Genomic DNA, 21425 nt, shown 5'->3' with positions numbered 1-21425 from the left:
CAATAATTTTAGCCACTCAAGAGCAGGACAAACACGATCAAGGCCAGAATCGAAAAATCCTTGGATGATGCGAAGTGCAGATTGTGCAAGGAAGCCCACAATAGATCATGTACTCAGCTGCTGCGGAAAGATTGCCCAGACTTAGGTTGACCAGACGTCCCGCTTTTGGCGGGACAGTCCCGCCTTCACACAATTTGTCCCGCATCCCATGGGTTATTTCCATTGTCCCGATTTTTGGGAGGCTGCCGCACTGCCTTCTGGAGCGCAAGGCAGTGTGGCAGCCTCCCGCGCACGCAGCCGCAGGAGCATGGCCTTCTGGGGATTGCCAGTGCGGCAGCACCCCAGAAGGCAGTGCGCTCCTGTGGCTGCGTGCATGCGCATGTGTGGCCGCCTACCCCTGTCCCGGTTCACAAAGGTGACCATCTGGTCACCTTACCGAGACTGGGTATAGACACAAGCACAACTCAGTGGCCAAGATGATCCACCGGAATTTATGCAAGAATTATAACATCAAATGGCTAAAAACTAGTGGGAACATTGTCCAGAGAAAGTCACAGAAAATGAGAAGGTCAAGATGTTGTGGGACTTTTGAATCTATCGGACAAAGTATTGGCACATAGCACACTGGACATCACAGTGGCCGAGGACAAGAAAATTACCGTCATCGACATAGTGATATCTGGTGACAGCAGAGTCATTGAAAAAGAACATGAGAAGATCACAAAATAACCAGATTTGAAAATCGAGCTTCATCAACTATGGCACAAACCAGCAGAGGTCGTCCCAGTGATAATCAGCACCCTGGGTGCCATTTCTGAAAAATAAAGTGTCTGGACACCCACAGCGTACCCACAGAAGTGAGCACAACGCGGAATTTTTGAAAAAGGTCGACATTTCAGCGGTTTTTTACAAAAAGCTGCAATGAGTATAATATCACGAGATAATCCTGCTTTAGGAATGGGACCCATACAAAGTTCTTGCCCAAACCGAGATATTTCCTTTCGTCAACCCAGGATATTTGTACAGTGAGGAATCGACCTTAGACTCTATTACAATTTCCATGTCAAAAACGTGGGTACTTTCCCTTGCCCATTTAAAAGAGGAGTTCGGATTTACATCTCGCTTTTCTCGACCACAAGGAGACTCAAAGAAGCTTACAAACTCCTTCCTTTCCTCTCCTCACAACAGACACCTTATGAGGCTAACAGAGTTCTTAGAGAACTGTGACTGGGCCAAGGTCACCCAGTAGGCTTCATATGTAGGAGCTTACAAACTCCTTCCTTTCCTCTCCTCACAGCAGACACCTTATGAGGCTAACAGAGTTCTGAGAGAACTGTGACTGGCCCACGGTCACCCAGTAGGCTTCATGTGTAGGATCTTACAAACTCCTTCCTTTCCTCTCCTCACAGCAGACACCTTATGAGGCTAACAGAGTTCTGAGAGAACTGTGACTGGCCCACGGTCACCCAGTAGGCTTCATGTGTAGGAGCTTACAAACTCCTTCCTTTCCTCTCCTCACAGCAGACACCTTATGAGGCTAACAGAGTTCTGAGAGAACTGTGACTGGCCCACGGTCACCCAGTAGGCTTCATGTGTAGGAGCTTACAAACTCCTTCCTTTCCTCTCCTCACAGCAGACACCTTATGAGGCTAACAGAGTTCTGAGAGAACTGTGACTGGTCCACGGTCACCCAGTAGGCTTCATGTGTAGGAGCAGGGAAACCAAGAGCAGGTTCTCCAGATTAGAGTCTGCCATGCATGCGGGGGAGTGAAGAATTGCACCCAGTCCTCCAGAGTCCACTGCTCTCAACCACTGCCCCACACCGGCTTTACCGTCTGGCTGCTAAACAGAACGTGCTTCTAATTCTGATGTTTCCAAGAGCTGCCGTCAGGCCCAGTCGAGAAAAGAATTGAGTTTTTCTACATCATTTTCATTTAGGAATTAATCTTTTTGTCGACACTAATATAGTCCAAAGCAGAATGCATTATTTTCAAGTCGCTTTGGGCCATTGTGGGTTTCACTCCACATTTCCTTGATGCTGTCAGCTATACTCTATTAGCTAAAGAATCGTCACTGGAGTTCTCCACAGCTAATCCTCTGCTCTGTGCAAGCAAACTACAAGGTAAAATTTGAGATTATAACAATGGTTCTAGGAAGGCACAAATTTCAGCCTCTCTCTGAAGGGAAGAGAATTCTACATCCTAATAAAGTCTCAAATTGTCACACGATTGAAATTGCTTCTTCATAAATAAAAAAAAGGAGAGGATACGGAGGCAGGGGAAAAAAACTTACTTAGCCATAAACCAACACTTACAGAAAACCTCTTCATGGCTCTCTCCGGCCTACATATTTTATTTTTGGCATAATTTATCATAAACCGGCTGAGATCCAAATTGGAACAACCTCACACAACAGATTAATTTGAAGGAGAAATTCTGTCATAAACAAGCATTTGTCAAGGAGGTTGCCTATCTGTTTTACCACAAGGGATCTTCAGGGATATGCAGTGGTGGGATCCAAAAATTTTAACAACAGGTTCCGATGGTGGTGGGATTCAAACAGTGGCGCCGCCGCACACACGCACCTCCAGTCCCTGTTGAGCAGGGAGGTTGCTTTAGTAACCCCTTCTCGGCACTCAGGAAAAATTAGTAACCACTTCAAGAGAAGCGGTGAGAACTGGTTAGATCCCACCTCTGGGCATATGCCTTTTGATGTGGGCAAGGTCAGAATTTTTCACCCTTTATCACCCATCTTTAGGAATATGGTCAAAGTATTGTTGAAGGCTTTCATGGCCGGAATCACTGGGGTGCTGTGTGGTTTCCGGGCTGTATGGCCGTGTTCTAGCAACATTCTTTCCTGACATTTCGCCTGCATCTGTGGCTGGCATCTTCAGAGGATCTCTTCAGATGCAGGCGAAACGTCAGGAAAGAATGCTGCTAGAACACGGCCATACAGCCCGAAAACCACACAGCACCCCTATTTGGTCAAATCCAGAATGTCTAGCAATAGTCAAGAGAAGCCAATATTTCTAAGCATAAAAATACACAAAAGGCACAACTCTTGTGGATTCTCATTTGGCTCCACACACACACACACACACACACACACACACACACACACACACACACACACACACACACACACACACACACACACACACACATGGCTTTTCCTGATTTTTCAGCCCAGGTTTATTTGCCTTATTTAAAACATTTCTTGTCCCCTTCCCACACAATTTAGTATGGTAAACCATCAAGACCATTAAAACCAGCTTTAAAGAATACATGCATACATGTGGTAGGGGTGCCTTTCCATCCCCACCCCCAAGGAATGCAGGCACACACATCAACGACATCGCACAGTATCAGGTTGCGTGTTTGCATGAGCACGCAATTGATTTGCTGCTACTGTTCCTTTCCCATTTCACCACAATAAGCCACAGCAACGCGTGGTCGGGCCCTGCTAGTGCATAATAAAAGGGGGCGGCTGTCAATGACACTTTGACATCACTTTCATGGAAATGTCTCTAGGGCTGATTTTTCACAGTCAAAATGCCCTGTGGTAGATCGGGGAGCGTACCTGCCGCAGGGCTTTTTGCCCCGCTTTTGACTCTTCACTGCTCCCCAGTTCTTTGTGGGATTTGAGGCAGGGTCCAGTGCATTATGCCCCAAATGTTTCTTCTCCATTTGCACCGCGAGCTCTTCCGCAATGTCTTCCATGCGTGTGTGGACAACCTCCGTTTCCCGCGATCCGATTGGCTGAATCTTCCCCCATTCCCTCCATTCCCTTTCACTATTTTAGTTTTAAATGACTCTGAACACAAAACAGGCCCTGAGAATTGGTGCTGTCACCCCCCTGTCCAAAATCCTTGCGTGTGCGAGGGAATCACCGTTCTCTACCCCTTTGTCTAATATACTTGTGGGTGCAAGAAAATTGCCGTGCTCCCATTCGCAGTGCCTGCACACGCCACTTTTCTGTTTTAAAACCAAGGTTTCTCCCTCCGTGTTTTTTTCCACTGTAAGGGTGAGAGGGCACCGATTTTCAGTACCTGAAGGCCTTGGCAACAGCTGGATGTATATTTGTACATATATATTCCAAAACAGGGACTTTGGTCCCTCCACCTTCCAAAGTGACATCCTAATAGTCGCCAGTTAAGCCGGAGAACCAAGACAGGAGCTTAGACTTCCAGCTGCTCAAATTAGTGGACTCCACGGCGGAAAATACAATATGAAGGAAATCAATACATATATATTTTAAATGCTGCCAGAGTGGGAAAGGTTTTCTCTGGCCGAGGGGCAAGCGCTTGTTACGTGTTGTTATAAAGAGCTGCGATAAGGAGCCGGAGGGAATCCAGTAATGGAAACCAGGCTCCTGCTACCCGAAATCAGCGCAAGGAAGTTGTTTGCTGATCTATCCGCTTGATGTTCGATTGTATTCCATGCCTCACGATGCTTAGAGGCCCTGCGTGCAATTAGCAACATGCTGGGCCAAGGCACTGGAATCTTGCATCCTTGCCGAGATCACAAAAAATAGACTTGTTCTGCAGCGCCTCTTTCACCTTTGATGGAATTTCTGGCGACTTTGTGGAATTTTTGTCACGTCTGAGCCACTGATTGGGGGCAGATTTCAGTGGGGAAATCAGCCACGGCAATGACAGGTAACTGGGCAACACCTCTTAGAGACAAGAGCATGGCTTGCCACGTTCAAATATTGGCTGCGCATCTGCTTCAACCGTGATGCAGCCTCCTTGTCATATAAAGCCCTCAAGACTTTTTGTCACTCGGAATGGTGGGGCATTATAGAAACAAAAATTAACAAATTAGGCTATTCTTTGGATTATCTGGCCATGCTACCATCTAAAGAGACTTTCCAACTTCTGAGGAGAAGGCTGTTTGACCAGGAACATCCGATCCTACTCGAAAAGGCTTCCAGGATTTGCTCTCCTTTAGCTCTAGGTATCACCTACATTGGAAATAAGGGGGCTCAATACCTGCACCAGATAACCGTGCCCAGGCTCCGTAGAGCAATGATGTTGGCCCGCTGCAATGCCCTTCCATCAGCCGTATCAACAGGGAGATTCACTAAAACCCCTTACCGCCAAAGGCTATGAATTTGCAACAGGAACTGTGTTGACTCTATAGACCATATTTTACTTTATTGTCCACTTTACACAGGACCCAGAGTCAAATACCTGTCACCTCTGCTACTCAAAAAAGAGTATGCATCTGACTTGCAAAAGATTACCTTTCTGTTGGACAGCCCCAGTAGTGATGCAAACGGTGCAGTCACCAAATTTTTGGATTTGTATATAAAACAGCGCTTTAGGAGCAAATCTTGAACATCAGCCTTCTCTACCTGTACATTTATTTTAGCTTCCCTCTAAGTGGATCTGTGTATATAATGTTGTTATGCCAATAAAGGTTCTTTGTTTGACAGGTAACTCATTTCCCAGAAAAAGAAATAAGGAGCTGATTTGGACAAACTATTGTGCATCAATGTATTATCAAAGGCTTTCACGACCGGAATCGCTGGGGTGTTGTGGTTTCTGGGCTGCATGGCCATGTTACTAGATGCTACTGGAACATGGCCATACAGCTCGGAAACCACACAACACTCCAGACTGTACCTCAGTCTATTCCCTATTCCCTAGATCAGGGGTGTCAAACTTGCGGCCCTCCAGATGTTCACGAACTACAATTCCCATCAGTCCCTCCCAACATGAGCATTGGCTATACTGGCAAGGGCTGATGGGAATTGTAGTTCATGAACATCTGGAGGGCCGCAAGTTTGACACCTGTGCCCTAGATAAAGGTAACTGCAGAGGTGGAGCGAGGGGAAACTGCGCCTGGGGCATGCGTGCACCCTGCGCCCCTGCTGTGGTGTTGCCTGCCTCCGCCCCACCCCGGACCACCCCGCCACACCCCCTTTATGGCCTGGCCACACCTCCACTGCTGCTCCACCCGGGGCGTCGCATCCCGCCCTCCCGCCCCATGGGCTCTACACCACTGGGTATCTCCCAGTGCATTATTGATCTATTGGGTGACACCATATCAAGGCGTTTACTAGACAGACTTGATTGATGAGGAGGATTGCCATCGCCTTCCCCAATCTACAAATTACACTATTAGATATTTGGCACCCCACATTGTGTCCCTTATGGTGTGCTCTGTCTGGAATCAGGGCAACATTTATTAGAAACTAGGGCATGGGCTGTAACGTTTAAGTTTTGGCTGCAGTCTCTGCTTCTGCACAGATCCAAAAGGTTTACCTTTGCTAGAAATGAGGGAGCTTCAGCTTTCGAAGTGGTGGCTCCATATTGAAAAAAAAATCTTCTCCTTGGGTTTCTCGTGGGAGTCTATTCATATGCTTACCGCCACGGAAATTTACCATCATCTAAAGATCAGAATTGTTCTTAATTGCACAACAATCTCTCTTGAGTGCCGTAATAAAGCTCCTGTTCCCCTCTATATTTTGGGATAACACCCCCGAAATCTAGCCTCCTGCTGTGAAATAGAACAGCTTTGTTAATTGTAGGTGCAGATGGGTCATGACAAGAGTAGTTAAAAAACCCCGTTCCCCTCTGTCTATCTTCAAGTGTCGTTTCCTAAACATCCCACAAAGTGAGCTGCTTGTTAGTTCTAATTGTCCCAATGCTATGGACTCCTAATCCCTCATAGTCCTACTTTTACTGTGTCTGAGGTAGTAATGATATTAGAACCGATCTGGGAGCTTTACTACCTCTAGAATTTATGTTTCTCTCAGACAAACTAAAAATGTCTAAGCTATTGAACAGCCCTCATGTAGACATTTCTGAAGCAGTTGCTACATTTTTAATCCGTGTTCTACATGATATATAACAACGATCCTGTTTTTGTATTTGGAATGTGTGGTACTTCTGGTTTATGCCTAATCAAGGTTTTTGGATTGGATTGGACTACAAATTACCCCCAGCAAGCTAGGTAGTCATTTCACCCTTCCTTACAATTGGCTTAAATTTTACGCTTCCTTACCATTGGCTTAAATGGATGGCAAAGCTGTGTCATGATCTCCGAGATCAATGAGCACTGGGCCAGGTGTCCCGAAGGACCACCTGTTCCCATATACACCTGCTCATTTACTAAGATGATCTGGGGAAAGCTATCTCTCTATTCCATCTGACTTCTGGTAGAGACCCAGGAGAGAGCCTTCTCGGTGGTGACACCCAAACTTTGGAACGTCCTTCCGACGAAAGCCCAGTGATCTCCCTTCCTTGCTCGCCTTCTGTCCTCAGGGGAAGATGCTTTTATTTCAAACAGCTTGTAACGTCTAGATTTTAATAAGCAGTGATTTCCATTTACAGGTGTCATTTTATAGCACGGTGTGATTTTTATTGTATTGGGTTTTATAGTTATAAGTTTTATTGCTGTATTTGTTATTGCATTTTATTGTATTTTGTAAGCCGTCTTGACTAGGACTCCAGAAAAGCAGGATATAAATACTTTTCATAAATAAAAAAAAATACTGTTTGGGTGAAGTTTCTGCTAGTCTCACATTGTCAAATGCTTTGCTCCATGTGTAGGTTTGCCAGCTTTCAGATTGTGGCTAGAAGTCTGCTATTACAGTTGATCTCCAAGCAGAGACATACCGGGGGGAAATGGTGCCTGGAGGATACACCTGGCCAAGCGCCCCCCCTGCCCCCACGCCCCACTTATGGTGACGGCGTGAGGGCAGCTGTGACTAGCCCAAGGTCACCCAGCTGGCGTGTGTGGGAGTGCACAGGCTAATCTGAATTCCCCAAATAAGCCTCCACAGCTCAGGCAGCAGAGCGGGGAATCAAACCTGGTTCCTCCAAATTAGAATGCACCTGCTCTTAGCCACTATGCCACTGCTGCTGCTTCTTTCAACCATCTGCTTGAGAGAACAGAGACCGAATTCCGGCTGCTTTACTCTGTTCCCATTACATGCTCTTCTCTTGTGATTACAGTGTCCCTTAGTAAACATTTATCTATGGTTTCATTCAAATCAATGTACACTTGGGCTTGCATTGAGTGTTTTGGTGCAAGTTTTATTGCTCGGGTAGCGTTGACAGCAATATTTTTTGTGATCTCCATAGCCTGGCTAATCTACCAGCTGGGCAATAAAGCAAAGATTTTTTTTTTAAAAAAAGAGGGAAAAAACTGGGGGAAGGGGGGAGAGGGGAACAGCCTTTGCTGAATTTAACAGTTGTTCACACCAAAATAGCACCAAGACAGGTACAAATGTATTTGGGTCGAGACAACCGTTCGTTATGTGGGTGTTTCAAGAGAGACAGCAAAAATAAATGTAGCACAAAGGTGGACTGCCGCCTTCACGCCCAGATACTCAGCACCCGGACTAGATTAATCACTATGCAAAGAACAGTAAAACAGATGCCTGACCTTTGGTTTAATTAACTGGGCGCATTCCCACACACAGTATGCCAGTCCATATACACAGAGTATCGTGTTATTGTCCAGAAAATGTATCATCTGTTCTTATTTTTCCCCACTTGCTAAAATTCCTTCTTCTTTTGTCATAATTTATCACCCTATCACAAGCCCTTGTGCCTATAAGGTGCATCATAGCACACACACCCTGAACGCACATTTGTATAACTCCACGTCAGTGAGGTTATAGGAAAATCAGAGAGGCAAAAGAACAACACTGGTGATCACTGAGTAAGAATGTAGTAAGGAACTGTGCAAGATCTGGAGATCTAGGTTCAAATTCCCCCTTTGCAGAGGTGGGATCCAGCAGGTTCTCACAGGTTCCCGAGAGTAGGTTACTAATTATTTGTGTGTGCCGAGAGGGGGTTACTAATGGGTGATTTTGCCACACGATTTTTGCCTTAGTTACGCCCCTCCTCCGCTCCTCAGCAGTAGCGCGCAGAACTTGAAGCAGTTTAGCAGGAGGTGCACCGGCGTGCATGGCAGCCTGTGCCTGCGTGCATTCGTTTCCCGCCCAAGGACCAGCGCAGTGGCTGCGTCCTTGCCACAGCCCTGCCCAGCAATGCCACACCCCCGGAATGCCCTGCCACGCCCCCATCATGCCCTGCCCCGCCCCATTGGCGCTATGCCACTGTTTGAATCCCACCACTGTGGGAACCTGTTACTAAAATGTTTGGATCCCACCACTGCCCCTTTGCCATGATACCTGAAGGCTGGCAACTTTATTACTAGGTGATCTTCTGCCAGTTTCTCTCTCTGTGTCTCTCTGTCTCTCCCACCCTGTCTCTCCCTCCCTCCCTCCCTCCCTCCCCCCCTTAGATTCACCTATCTCACAGGGTGGTCGTGAAGTTAGAAATAAGGATTGTTATTCACAGAAATAAGGAAGAGTTTGGTACATATACCAATCTGGGCTTCCTGGGATTTTGCAGACAGATTCTTGGAGGCAGACCACATATCACTCATAAGCAAAACTGATGGGGGTGACACCCGTATTTTAACCACCAGATGGTTCCTCTACTGTCCCAAATTCTCACTGTTTTCCTACCTCCTGCTTCCTCTGGAAATGACCTGGAAATGACATAGCAACACTGGGAATATTGCTGCCAATACACGGAGGGGGGAGAGTGTGGGAAGAGTGGGGTTTGGGGAAGGGCAAGAATTCTAATGGGGTATAATGCCATAAAGTCCCCCTTCCAGAGTAGCCATTTTCTCCAGGGGAATTTTCACTCTCTGGCCCCTTCCGGACACACGAGGCAACTCAGGTTCGACTCGTGTTGGTGGAGTCGTTACGTGAGCTCGAGTCCTCCCGTTTCTCCGCACAGAAGCTGACTCGTATCTCCGGAGCCGAGCTCAGAGGGCGGGACCACCTCCCCGCACTGCGTTCTGATTGGGACGAGTCTCCCTTTCTGCGCGTGCCCAAAGCTTCTCACCGCCACCATGAGTCTCCTGTTCTGCGCATGGGCAAAATACTGAGCTGTGATTGGCTGGCTGGCAGAGTCGAGGCGACGGATTCCGCACTCCACCAGCTTCAGCTCGAGTGCAACCCGAGTCCGCCAGTCGACTCAACTCCCCAGTCGAGCTCAGAAATTCAACGGCGAGAGGGGGGGTGAGTCGAGTCAGACACGAGTCTGACGCTACGTCTGTGCGGAGGACTCGGATCGGACCCAAATCGATCTAAGGTCGACTCCTACAATGCGGAAGGGGCCTCTGTTGTCTGACGGTCAGTGTAATAGCGGGAACGCCTGTATGCCCTCTCCTCCCACGTCCTGCCCATCAAACCTCCCACTGGCAGTGACCCTAAAAGAAACAGCGGCACCCACAGCAGTTCAGGAAGGGTTCAAGGGTTACATTTCCACCTCATGGTAGCAGAGGGAGGCTTGAATGCCCTGTTCACACAAATTAAGTTGTACGTCCTCACAAAGCAACAGAGGGGAAGAGATTCAATTTTATGGCTCATTGTGATCAACTGTAAGAATGAAAACGAAGCTCAGAGAGTGATGCCGTTCATGTGTCTCAAAACCCATGTCCAACTGAGACTGAGGGGGGATTATTTCACTATAGTTCTGGTGGGTTTTCTGGGCTGTGTGGCCGTGGTCTGGTGGATCTTGTTCCCAGAATGGCCTCCTATCTGTATCATCTGACCAATCCAGATCAGAGAAGAGTTTTTTCACTCGCTCGCTTCAATGTTTTCCCTTCTGCCATATTACGAGGTAGATATAACAATCTAGAAATGTCCAAAAGGGTGTGTTCGTGTGATGCAAATCAATTAGAAACGTTAACTCACCAATTATTTTGTTGTCCTAAATCGGCAAGTATTAGAGTCAAATACTCTAGGTTGCTTTCTATGATACCTAGCGAGCTGGATGAGCTAAGCAGACTATTGTTTTTATTAAATAATACGGATGCTACATTCTGTAAAATGGCTGTGAACTTTCTGCTGGAAATATCCCATAAGCAACAGTATGTATGAATCAAGTTCATTTGTTATATGTTGCAAGCTTGTATTTTGATACGATTTTGATGTGATTTTAAACTGTTTATGCCAAATAAAGGCTAAATGAAATTTAAAAAAATGGATCTTGTTCCTAACGTTTTGCCTGCATCTGTGGCTGGCATCTTCAGAGGTGCATCACAGAGGGAAGTCTGTTACACACTGTGTCCAGAGAGAAGTGAATGTTTGGGGTATATACTCTAGGAACCAGATTCACCAGACCACGGGCACACAGCCCGGAAAACCCAACAGAACCAGTTGAATCCGGCCGTGAAAGCCTTTGACAATACATCTTTCACGATGGTTCCCCCTCCCATAGGGAAGCATGAAAAAAATAATAAACGGTCACCAATTCTCTACATTTTCTAAGAGAACCAGAAAAGATGTTGTTATTATTTCATTTAATTTCATAGCTGCCAGTTCTTTACCTGGTTGTTGGCTTTTCATTATAATTTTTTTTCTGATTATTAACTGGATGGAGCTTATGTTATTCGTTTCTTGTGGTTTTGTATGATTTGCTCCTTTATTCAGTGTTGTATGAATTTTATGTTGTACACCACCCGGAGCCCTTCGGGGATGGGCGGTACAGAAATCTAATAGATAGATAGATAGGTAGATAGATAGGTAGATAGATAGGTAGATAGGTAGATAGACAGGCAGGCAGGCAGGCAGGCAGGCAGGCAGGCAGGCAGGCAGGCAGGCAGGAAGCAAGCAAGCAAGCAAGCAAGCAAGCAAGCAAGCAAGGCAGGCAGGCAGGCAGGCAGGCAGGCAGGCAGGCAGGAAGGCAGGCAGGAAGGCAGGCAGGAAGGCAGGCAGGCAGGCAGGCAGGCAGGCAGATAGATAGATAGATAGATAGATAGATAGATAGATAGATAGATAGATAGATAGATAGATAGATAGATAGATAGATAGATAGATAGATAGATAGATAGACAGACAGACAGACAGACAGACAGACAGACAGACAGACAGACAGACAGAGCCCCACCCAGAGGCCTAGGACATTGCAATGTATCAACATAATATTGATGCAGATCCCAGCAGATCTGACCAATGTTTATTTTGTCAATTTGAAGGTGTTTCAAGTGCTGCCCTAGTGTTTTCGGAATGGGGCCCAGGGTCCAGATTACCACTGGGATGATCTTAGCTGGTTTGTGCCATAGTCGCTGAATCTCGACCTTCAAATCATGACATTTAGTGACCTTCACAATGTTCTTTTTTTATCAACCCTGCTGTCACCAGATATTGCTACGTCGATGATGGTCGCTTTCTTATCCTTGTTCACTGTGATGCCTAGTATATTATGTGTCAACACTTGGTCCATTTGGATTCAAAAATCCCACAAGATCTTGACCTCTTTGTATTCGTCCTATTGCTGTTTTTTGTTGTTGTTATGCTGAAGATCTGTGGCTTCAATGAAACTGACAAGGAATTGACATGGTCTAGAAAACTAATGCTACACCAAAGATGGCAGGGTGGGAAAGGCAGCAGGTAACCTCCCCAAAAGGGAGTGATAGAAGGTAGAACAGCTCAGTTAGAAACACTTTTGCTGTGGAGAATCTCTGTGTAAACAAATGAGGAAAAACCCCACTGTGAAGCAACGAGATAAGTAGCACATGCATAAAAGACATAGGGCAGTGGTGGCGAACCTATGGCACAGGTGCCAGAGGTGGCACTCAGAGCCCTCTCTGTGGGCACGCGTGCACAGAGTTCATCACATGATAATAGTGTAATTCTTTCAGGGAGATTATTAGCATTAAACCTAAGACCCAGTTTTGGGGAAGCAGTGTAGGTAACCCTGTTAAGCGCTGTTAAATCCTACTGATTTTCATGGGAAGAACTAAAGCGTGATCATTTACCTGGGAGTAAGCTTGGTTGCTGGCAATGGGGTTTGCTTCTGGGTAAACCCTCCTAGGGTCGTGATTCACCTGTTCGAAGCATTGCACAGTTGCTTCAAAGCAAAGCCACCGACTACCGCCAAGCTTACTCCCGAGTAACGCGCACCTTGGATCCAACCGTTTTTTCTACACTAAAACCTCAGTATTCAGGTTACATTGCCTTGTTGGCACTTTGCGATAAATAAGTGGGTTTTGGGTTGAAGTGGGCGCTCGGTCTCGAAAAGGTTCGCCATCACTGATATAGGGAGTGGTGGGATCCAGCCGGTTTGCACCACTTTGGCAGACCCAGTTGTTCAAATGTTAAATTCTTTGAATCCCACCACTGGAACCGGTTGCTAAATTCTTTGAATCCCACCACTAGGTATAGGTCAGCCGAGCCTAGAAAAAAGACCAATCTCTGAACCATGCACAAATAAAAACAGTACTCTTGTAGTTAGGAGGTTAAGAAGTAGTTCCTGACTTCAATAAACTCTCGGTTATCATTCCCAGAAGACATGAGCATTAGACACTCATATTAATACCCGTCCAGACAGAGTTACCATTTTCTCCTTTAAATGCCAAGTCAACAATCTGGTAGAGAAAACCTCACTCATCATCAGGTACCCTGGAGGGAAAATCAACCCCTGAGAGCTGAGTCGAAGCTTTTTCATGATGTTCTAGAGAATAAGGAAGTGGATCGCCAAAGCAAATTCCCCCTCCCCCTGTTTCGATCAGTATTTGATCAAAATTTGACTCCCCAAAAATGAAAGGAAGGGTTTGACATTCGAAAAACTTACAGTGGGGCAACGTTCAATGCGTGTACCCATCATCCGCAATGCACCCCCCCCCCAAAAAAAAACCAGTCCTACGTTTTTCAGTCTTATGGGGATAACCCAGTGGTGGGATTCACCAGGTTTGCACCACTTTGACAGAACCAGCTGTCAAAATGGTGCTTGTAAACAACCAGTTGTTAAATTATTTGAATCCCACTACCAGGACAACCCAATGGAGACACAGAAACAGTTTGTAGGATGCCTTATTTTCATTGCCTGCTATCCCGGGGTTCATTTGGGTGAGAAATCTCCTCTCTGAGCTATTTGATCCTTTAAAATAAAATTAAAAAACTAAAAAACTAAAATAAAATTTTAAAAAATATCTGTACTCCCAACTACTCATCAGGATATTGTGGAAGGATTTCACGGCCCTTTTGAAATAACCCACTCCGTGTTCCTCTTGCCCTGTTGTTTCAGTGGTTTGGGTCAGCCCATGACACTAATTTCTGCCTGCTTTGATCTTCCAGTGTTTTTGTAGGAGCAGCAGTGGCGTAGGAGGTTAAGAGCTCGTGTATCTAATCTGGAGGAACCGGGGTTGATTCCCAGCTCTGCCGCCTGAGCTGTGGAGGCTTATCTGGGGAATTCAGATTAGCCTGTGCACTCCCACACACGCCAGCTGGGTGACCTTGGGCTAGTCACAGCTCTATGGAGCTCTCTCAGCCCCACCCACCTCACAGGGTGTTTGTTGTGAGGGGGGAAGGGCAAGGAGATTGTCAACCCCTTTGTGTCTCCTGCAGGAGAGAAAGGGGGGATATGAATCCAAACTCCTCCTCCTCCTCCTCCTCCTCTTCCTCTTCTTCTTCTTCTTCTTCTTCTTCTTGTATCACCAACTGTAATTTCATCCAGACCCTGGCCTTGATCCTCATTCCGGTGGCCCGCCTCTCGTGGAAATGCCACAGAAAGCGTCTGACTTCTTTCGTCCACGAGCCAAACGTCTCATCATCACCGGCTTTCATGACATCTGAAAAGAGGGGCGCTTTTTAGGTTACACGAGTTTATACTTGCAAAAGAAGGAAGCCGTGGGAGCATTTAAATGACAAGGATTATCCTTCACTCCCCTTCCGGCACATTAATGTACTGCTGCATCTGGTACGGAGCCACTTGTTCATTCATTCACGGATTTCATACACAAGCCGGGCAGCTTTGTAAACCTTTAAAAAGAAAGGCACAAAGACTCGGTCCTGCCGACGGTGCAGATAGACTCTCCCACACGCTGCCTAGTCGGTCCCTGAGGTCCTGTTCCACTTGTCTGTTTTTGTCAGCCCCGGCTTTTCATCTGAAATTGTTTGGAAACCAAGCTTTTAGCCACTGTGCTCTCTGAGCCAGGGATTCATTACCCAGGGAGAACGCCCGGCTTCGCTCCCGTGACAGGTTTTAAGAACAACGTCAATAATGTATCCCTTTTTTCCCCCTTACTCAGTGAAATGGAGCTGCGGCTGAAGCACAGTTATTCCGCGGGATCCCGCCATCTCGTTCAGAATCCTACAACTTGTTAAAAGAAAAATTGTTGGAAAGCGAATGGATTCATTTATTTAGGGCTGCTATGAAAACTTGTTCACCCTGACATCTTTCAATACCCCTCTATCAAAACAGGATGGCTCCCTGTTTGTATTTTTTTTGACTAATCCTATGCAGAGAAGAGCCCTCACAACTTGCTCGCTTCAATGTTTTCCCCTCCGCTTTATTGCGTGGTAGATTTAACAACTTGGAAATGAGCGAAAGGGTGTGCTCTTGGGGTGAACCACAAATTGAAACATGGGCACATCAACTGCTTTGCTGCCCTACATTTGCTAATATCAGATCAAAATATCCCAATGTTCTTTCTAGGATACCTAGTGAAATGGGAGAATCGGGTAGACTTCCTTTCCTTCTGGACAGTTCTGATAATGAAACTTGTGAATTGGTAGCACGATTTTTACCGGAGGTGATGCACCGTCAATAATTTATATTCTATCTTAAACCTTTGTATTGGTGTACCTTTTATCTCAGGTTTTTTTATTGTGTTATGATTATTGTTATGCCAAATAAAGGCTGATTATTATTATTCTGCGGGAGGCCGTTGCACTTGCCTTGTTTCTCAGAGAACCACAGGTAGAGATTGTTGGAAAAACATGCTCTCCCGTGACACACAGACGGTCCACAGCGTTGCTGAGGGGTAGGCCATGCAGGGTGGTTTGTGTTCCACAGGCCTGCTCCTCAACTATCAGTAGAATTGCCAATTCTGGGTCAGATAATTCTTGGAGATTTAGGTATTTCTGGAGATTTCAAGGAGTTTGCGGGAAAGGAGGGTATAAGGGCATAGAATCCACTATCCATAGCCACCATTTTCTCCAGCAGAACTGGATATCAGTTGTAATTGCCACCACGGCGTAGCGGTTAAGAACAGGCAGACTGTCATCTGGAGAACTAGGTTCGATTCCCCGCTCCTCCACATGAGCGGTGGACTCTTATCTGGTGAAGTGGATTTGCTTTCCCACTCCTACACCCAAAGATTGCTGGGTGACCTCGGGCTAGTCACCCAAACTCGGTCAGCCCCATCTACCTCACAGACCGAGTTGTTCCACCGGGCTTTTGGAGAGGCCGGCCGCCGATAGGTGCCTCCTTCTCCTTCTCTTAAATTATGTGGTCCTTTAACATCTACGGGACCTGCCGTTCCCCTCCTGGGAGGGTTTTAGCTGCAGGACACTATATATTGTATATTGGAATGCTGTATTTTAATGGGTTCAGTTATTTTAAAGTTAATAGGCCTATATTTATGTATATTTCTATTTCTGATGTTGTCTAAATTGTGCTCTATTGTGTATATTTATTATGTTGTGCACTGCCCAGAGCCCTTCGGGGGAAAGGGCGGTATATAAAATCAATTAATAACAACAACAACAACAACAACAACAACAACAACACACCAGACATCACCGTGATCGAGGACAAGAAAGTGAGCATCATCGACATAGCAGTCCCCGGTGACAGCAGGGTCATTGAAAAAGAACACGAGAAGGTCACTAGATACCGCGATTTGAAAATCGAGCTTCAGCATCTATGGCACAAACCAGCTGAGGTCGTCCCAGTGGTAATCGGCACGCTGGGCGCCATCCCAAAAACACCAGGGCAGCACTTGAAACATCTTCGAATTGACAAAATTAACATCTGTCAAATTCAGAAGGCAGCCCTGCTGGGATCCGCACGAATACTACGGCGATACATTACGACTTCCTAGGCCTCTGGGTGAGGCTCGAATTGTAATGAAGGCCAAAAACCAGCTAAAGATCTGGCAGCTGTGAAATCTACAACAACAACAACAACAACAACAACAACAACAACAAATTGAAGTTGAACGATTGTGGCAAAAAAGAACAACAGTAATCCCACTAGTAGTCGGTGCTCTAGGAGGAATCCCAAAAAATCTTGAAAAACATCTGGAAAGCCTAAACTTGGACAGAACATCAGTCCACATGCTGCAGAAAGCAGCACTTCTAGGAACTGCACATATTCTACGCAAATACCTCTAATATCCTAGGTCCTTGGGAAGGACTCGATATTCAGAGATGAATTCCAGACACCTGTGCTGTGTTGTTATGTATATAACAACAACAACAACAACAACAACAACAACAACAACAACAACAACAACAACAACAACAACAACAACAACAACAACAACAACAACAACAACAATAATAATAATAATAATAATAATAATAATAATAATAATAATAATAATAATAATAATAATAATAATAATAATAATAATAATAATAATAGGTATTTGTTGTGAGCCTCCTTACAGGAGAGAAAGGGGTGGATATAAATCCAAACTACTACTACTACTACTACTACTACTACTACTACTACTACTACTACTACTACTACTACTAGTAGTAGTAGTAGTAGTAGTAATGAAACAGTAATCAATATTAGTAGTAGTAGTAGTAATGAATCCTTCTATAACTGGCCCATTATCATCATCTAGGGATTTTAATTGGCTGCATATTCATAGTTTTATGTTTTAGGATATTGTATACTTGATATGTTGGAAGCCACCCTGAGCCACAAGGGGAAGGGCAGAATACAGATCCAATGGAATAAATACATAAACTCAACCATCCTAAGAAAGGTCAGAAAGTGTAGACTTTTTTTTTTACCCTTAGGGATTCCAGGCCAAGCCTCACAACTAATGGGAGGGCTGGGGGCTGGGCACATGTGAATGACAGGGGCAAGCTAGAGGGACAGGCTAGAGAGGAAACCCACTTACCAGAACCCAGGAAGTGCACCTTGTAAGGAAAGCCCTGAAGCATGGCAGGAAGCAAAAGGAGCAATTCAGAGAAGCTTGCTCAGAGAAGGCCAGACAATACCCTGGTGGAGATGGCTGGGGCTAGAAACCAGGGCTAGAGCTGAGCCAGTGGTCATTAGCAGGAGCTGGGAGTACAGTGGCTTAATATGCCCTTGGGACAATGGGACCAATGGACTCTAGACCAGTGATGGCGAACCTTTTCGAGACCGAGTGCCCAAATTGCAACCCCAAACCCACTTATCTATCGCAAAGTGCCAACACGGCAATTGAACCTGAATACTGAGGTTTTAGTTTAGAAAAAACGGTGTGCTCCGAGGCATGCATTACTCAGGAGTAAGCTTGGTGAAGCAACTGTGCAGCAGCTTCAAATGGAGTGAATCGATCCTAAGGGTTTACTCAGAAGCAAGCTCCATTGCCAGCAACCGAGCTTACTCCCAGGTAAAGGATCATGCCCAAGCCAGCCTAGATGTGTGTGTGTGTGTGGGGGTGATTTTCCAACCCCTCCCACATGATGAACTCAGTGCACGAGTGCCCACAGAGAGGGCTCTGAGTGCCACCTCTGGCACCCATGCCATAGGTTCGCTACCACTACTCTAGACCCTTACCCAGCTGACTACAGGCTGCAGTACTACAGATCACCCAGGCAACACCCACCCTGCCATAGTGGGGTGAATGACTTTACCATAGAGTTTCCAACAATTTCTTGAGCTACCCATTGTCACTTCCCAAGTTGTACCTGGAAGTGGCTGATGCCTGGCTCAAGTCAGTGGCAGTTTTTCTATTTCTTTTCCCCCACAGTGGCTCAGACTGGGGGTGAACAATTGGTGGAGGGGCTCCCTCTGTAGCAGGAGGCCTGGTCAGTCCAACCCTCCCCTTCTGCCCTGTCGGGGTCAAGCTCAGCCAGGCTATTCAGGTGCAGACAGACAAATGAAGTAGACCTTGTAGGCTCAGTTGGAGCAGAAGACTCCAATTTCTTCCCACCCAAAAGTTCCTGCAAACCAGAAGAAGAAGAAGAAGAAGAAGAAGAAGAAGAAGAAGAAGAAGAAGAAGAAGAAGAGGAGGAGGAGGAGGAGGAGGGAGGAGGAGGAGGAGGGAGGGAGGAGGAGGAGGAGGAGGAGGAGTGTGGGATTTATATCCCCTTTCTCTCCTGCAGGAGACTCAAAGGGGCTGACAATCTCTTACCCTTCCCCCCTCACAACAAACACCCTGTGAAATTATGGGTGGGGCTGAGAGAGCTCCGAGCTGTAGGCCAGCCCAAAGGTCACCCAGCTGGCGTGTGTGGGAGTGCACAGGCTAATCTGAATTCCCCAGAGAAGCCTCCACAGCTCAGGCGGCAGAGCTGGGAATCAAGCCGGTTCCTCAGATTAGATACGAGCTCTTAAACACTCCTACGCCACTGCTGCATTTATAATACACCTATTATCTAGTTCTCTCTTTGCTTTTGAATACAAAGGAGCCCCTTTATGTGTGCTGTCAATTGTGCAGGGTTTTCCCACTTTTTTTTTTGGTAGGGGGGGTTAGAAGCAGGATCTCGTGGTGTGAAGTGTCCTCAGAGGACCTGAGTGAAAGCTGATTGACTTCCATTTTACTCCCCTGTTCTCTCTGTCGACCTCCATCTTGGATGAGAGCATTATGTTGCTAGACACAGTGTAAATTACATCTAGATTTGGGTCAGCCATGACTGGCAGTGTTCAAATAATTGTTTTAAGTTCTCTTGATTACTTTGAATTGCTGTTCTGAAGGTCAGGATAAACAACCTTTGGGTGGGTGGGAAAAGGTGGGGAGGAATGAAAACCCAATGCAAACCAAACACATGGAGCCTCCTTCCCTTTTCCTGCAAGCTGAGGAGGAAAAGATCACACTTCCAGAGGTTTTGAAAATACAGAGATTCTTTGATCTGAGGTGAGGGTGAGGTCCAAGGTCAGGTCAGGGGAAGGAAATACATGTGTTACAGAGAATCTAGCAAATGGCCAAAGTGAGTGATAGGCAAAAGGCAGCACATTACAAACAAGCAAACCAGGAAACTAGTCACCTCTCCATCCTGTCCTTAAAGTGATATTGGTCCTTTATTTACTCATTTTATTTCCATTCTAGAGACCATCAAAGAAGAAGGGCGAGCAAATGGTTTACATTGAACCAAACACAAGCTTTCCTCTATTATCCGTTAACTCAGTAATGTGAATCTGCCAGTAACACAAATGACATTATTTGTCTCCTGTAAATCTTATGTCGAGAAATAACCCCCATGTTAATAGCTATTCACTTAATCGAGCAATCTTTTTTGATGTCTGCCAGACAGTTTTGGATGAAAAGAGGCTATTTGGATAATGAGGCTTTGAGTCACCACAAAAAAACAGAGGCAGAGAAAAGTCACGTGTTTCTTCTAGAAATGCTGGGTTGTTTTTTTAAAACACACACACACACAAATATACCGCAGGAAAGAACATACTTTGAAAAGTGTGAAACAAAGTGAAAGTGGTTTGCGCCGTTGCTTTTCTGAAACCTATAAGATGTCTGGAACAGTCTGAAGGAAATGAATAGATCGCTATTATAGAGATTATAATAATGGGACGAGGCAACCAAGTCATCTTGACCAACCCAGCAGCACTGTGTGTTAAGAGCTTCTGCTTGTACCAACATCTAAAAAATAAATATCTACAGAACTGGGCTAAGTATCCCACTTAAGAGGATGAAGGGCAAAGAAAGAAAGAGGAAGAGCATCTCAGCTGAGGGGAAGCCGAAAGATAGCTTTCCCCAAGGAAAGACAAACTCCGCATTCTAGACAATCTGAATTAAAAAAAAAACAAGGTCAATCCATTCATCAAAAGTATCCGGCTTTGAGTAGAAGCCAAGTGTTCTGCATTTATTGAGAATATTTTGAAATTACGACTTGGCTGTACGGTTCGTTTAAAATGGATCCAACATTCCTATTTCATGACCAAATCATCCTACTCCCACTGCAAGCCAGTACCTCTAATCGAGTGTCAATGGAATGCAGCTCCTCTAACGTCATTTCCCAGAGTTCAATGCTTCATTCTAACTCAAAACAAATAGAATTTCAAGAACTGTTCAGAACATGCAGATACTGGAGGAGGATGAGTTGAGTTGCAGTAATAGTCCAGGTCTGTCCTCAGGTGTGACAATAAGTTAGAGCGAATCATTGAAAAAAAAAAACCCGCGAGAAGAAATTGGTTATGCACAAGTCTGCGGTAGTGGGATTCAGCAGGTTAGCACCATACGGCAGAACTTCCGGTTGTTAAAATGTTGCTTGTAAACAACCAGTGGTTAAGTGTTGACTACCACCACTGCTAAAAGTCTTTCTCCCTTGTGAGGAGTCTCCATGCGACTTACAAACTCCTTCCTTCCTCTCCCACATCAGACACCTTGTGAGGAAGGTGGGGATGAGAAGAGATTTTCAGAAAGAACTGTGACCTTAAGTTCTCCCAGCAGGCTTCATGTGTAGAATTGGGAAACAAAACCCAGTTCACC

The 21425-nt window shown here is 45.7% G+C and overlaps 1 protein-coding gene across 1 annotated transcript in view; it reads right to left on the bottom strand.

Annotated features, from left to right (window-relative positions):
- TMEFF2 (transmembrane protein with EGF like and two follistatin like domains 2) overlaps positions 1 to 21425 on the bottom strand; it is a 328663-nt gene that overhangs the window by 250192 nt on the left and 57046 nt on the right. The window contains exon 5 of the mRNA XM_048483643.1: positions 16677 to 16682. Coding sequence (XP_048339600.1) covers positions 16677 to 16682 — 6 coding nt within the window. The remainder of the gene's footprint in view (positions 1 to 16676; positions 16683 to 21425) is intronic.

This window comes from Sphaerodactylus townsendi, linkage group LG02, assembly GCF_021028975.2.
Source record: "Sphaerodactylus townsendi isolate TG3544 linkage group LG02, MPM_Stown_v2.3, whole genome shotgun sequence".
Taxonomy (NCBI): Eukaryota; Metazoa; Chordata; class Lepidosauria; order Squamata; family Sphaerodactylidae; genus Sphaerodactylus; species Sphaerodactylus townsendi.
The sequence above is the reverse complement of the archived record's forward strand: the minus strand, read 5'-3'. Positions and strand labels throughout refer to the sequence as shown.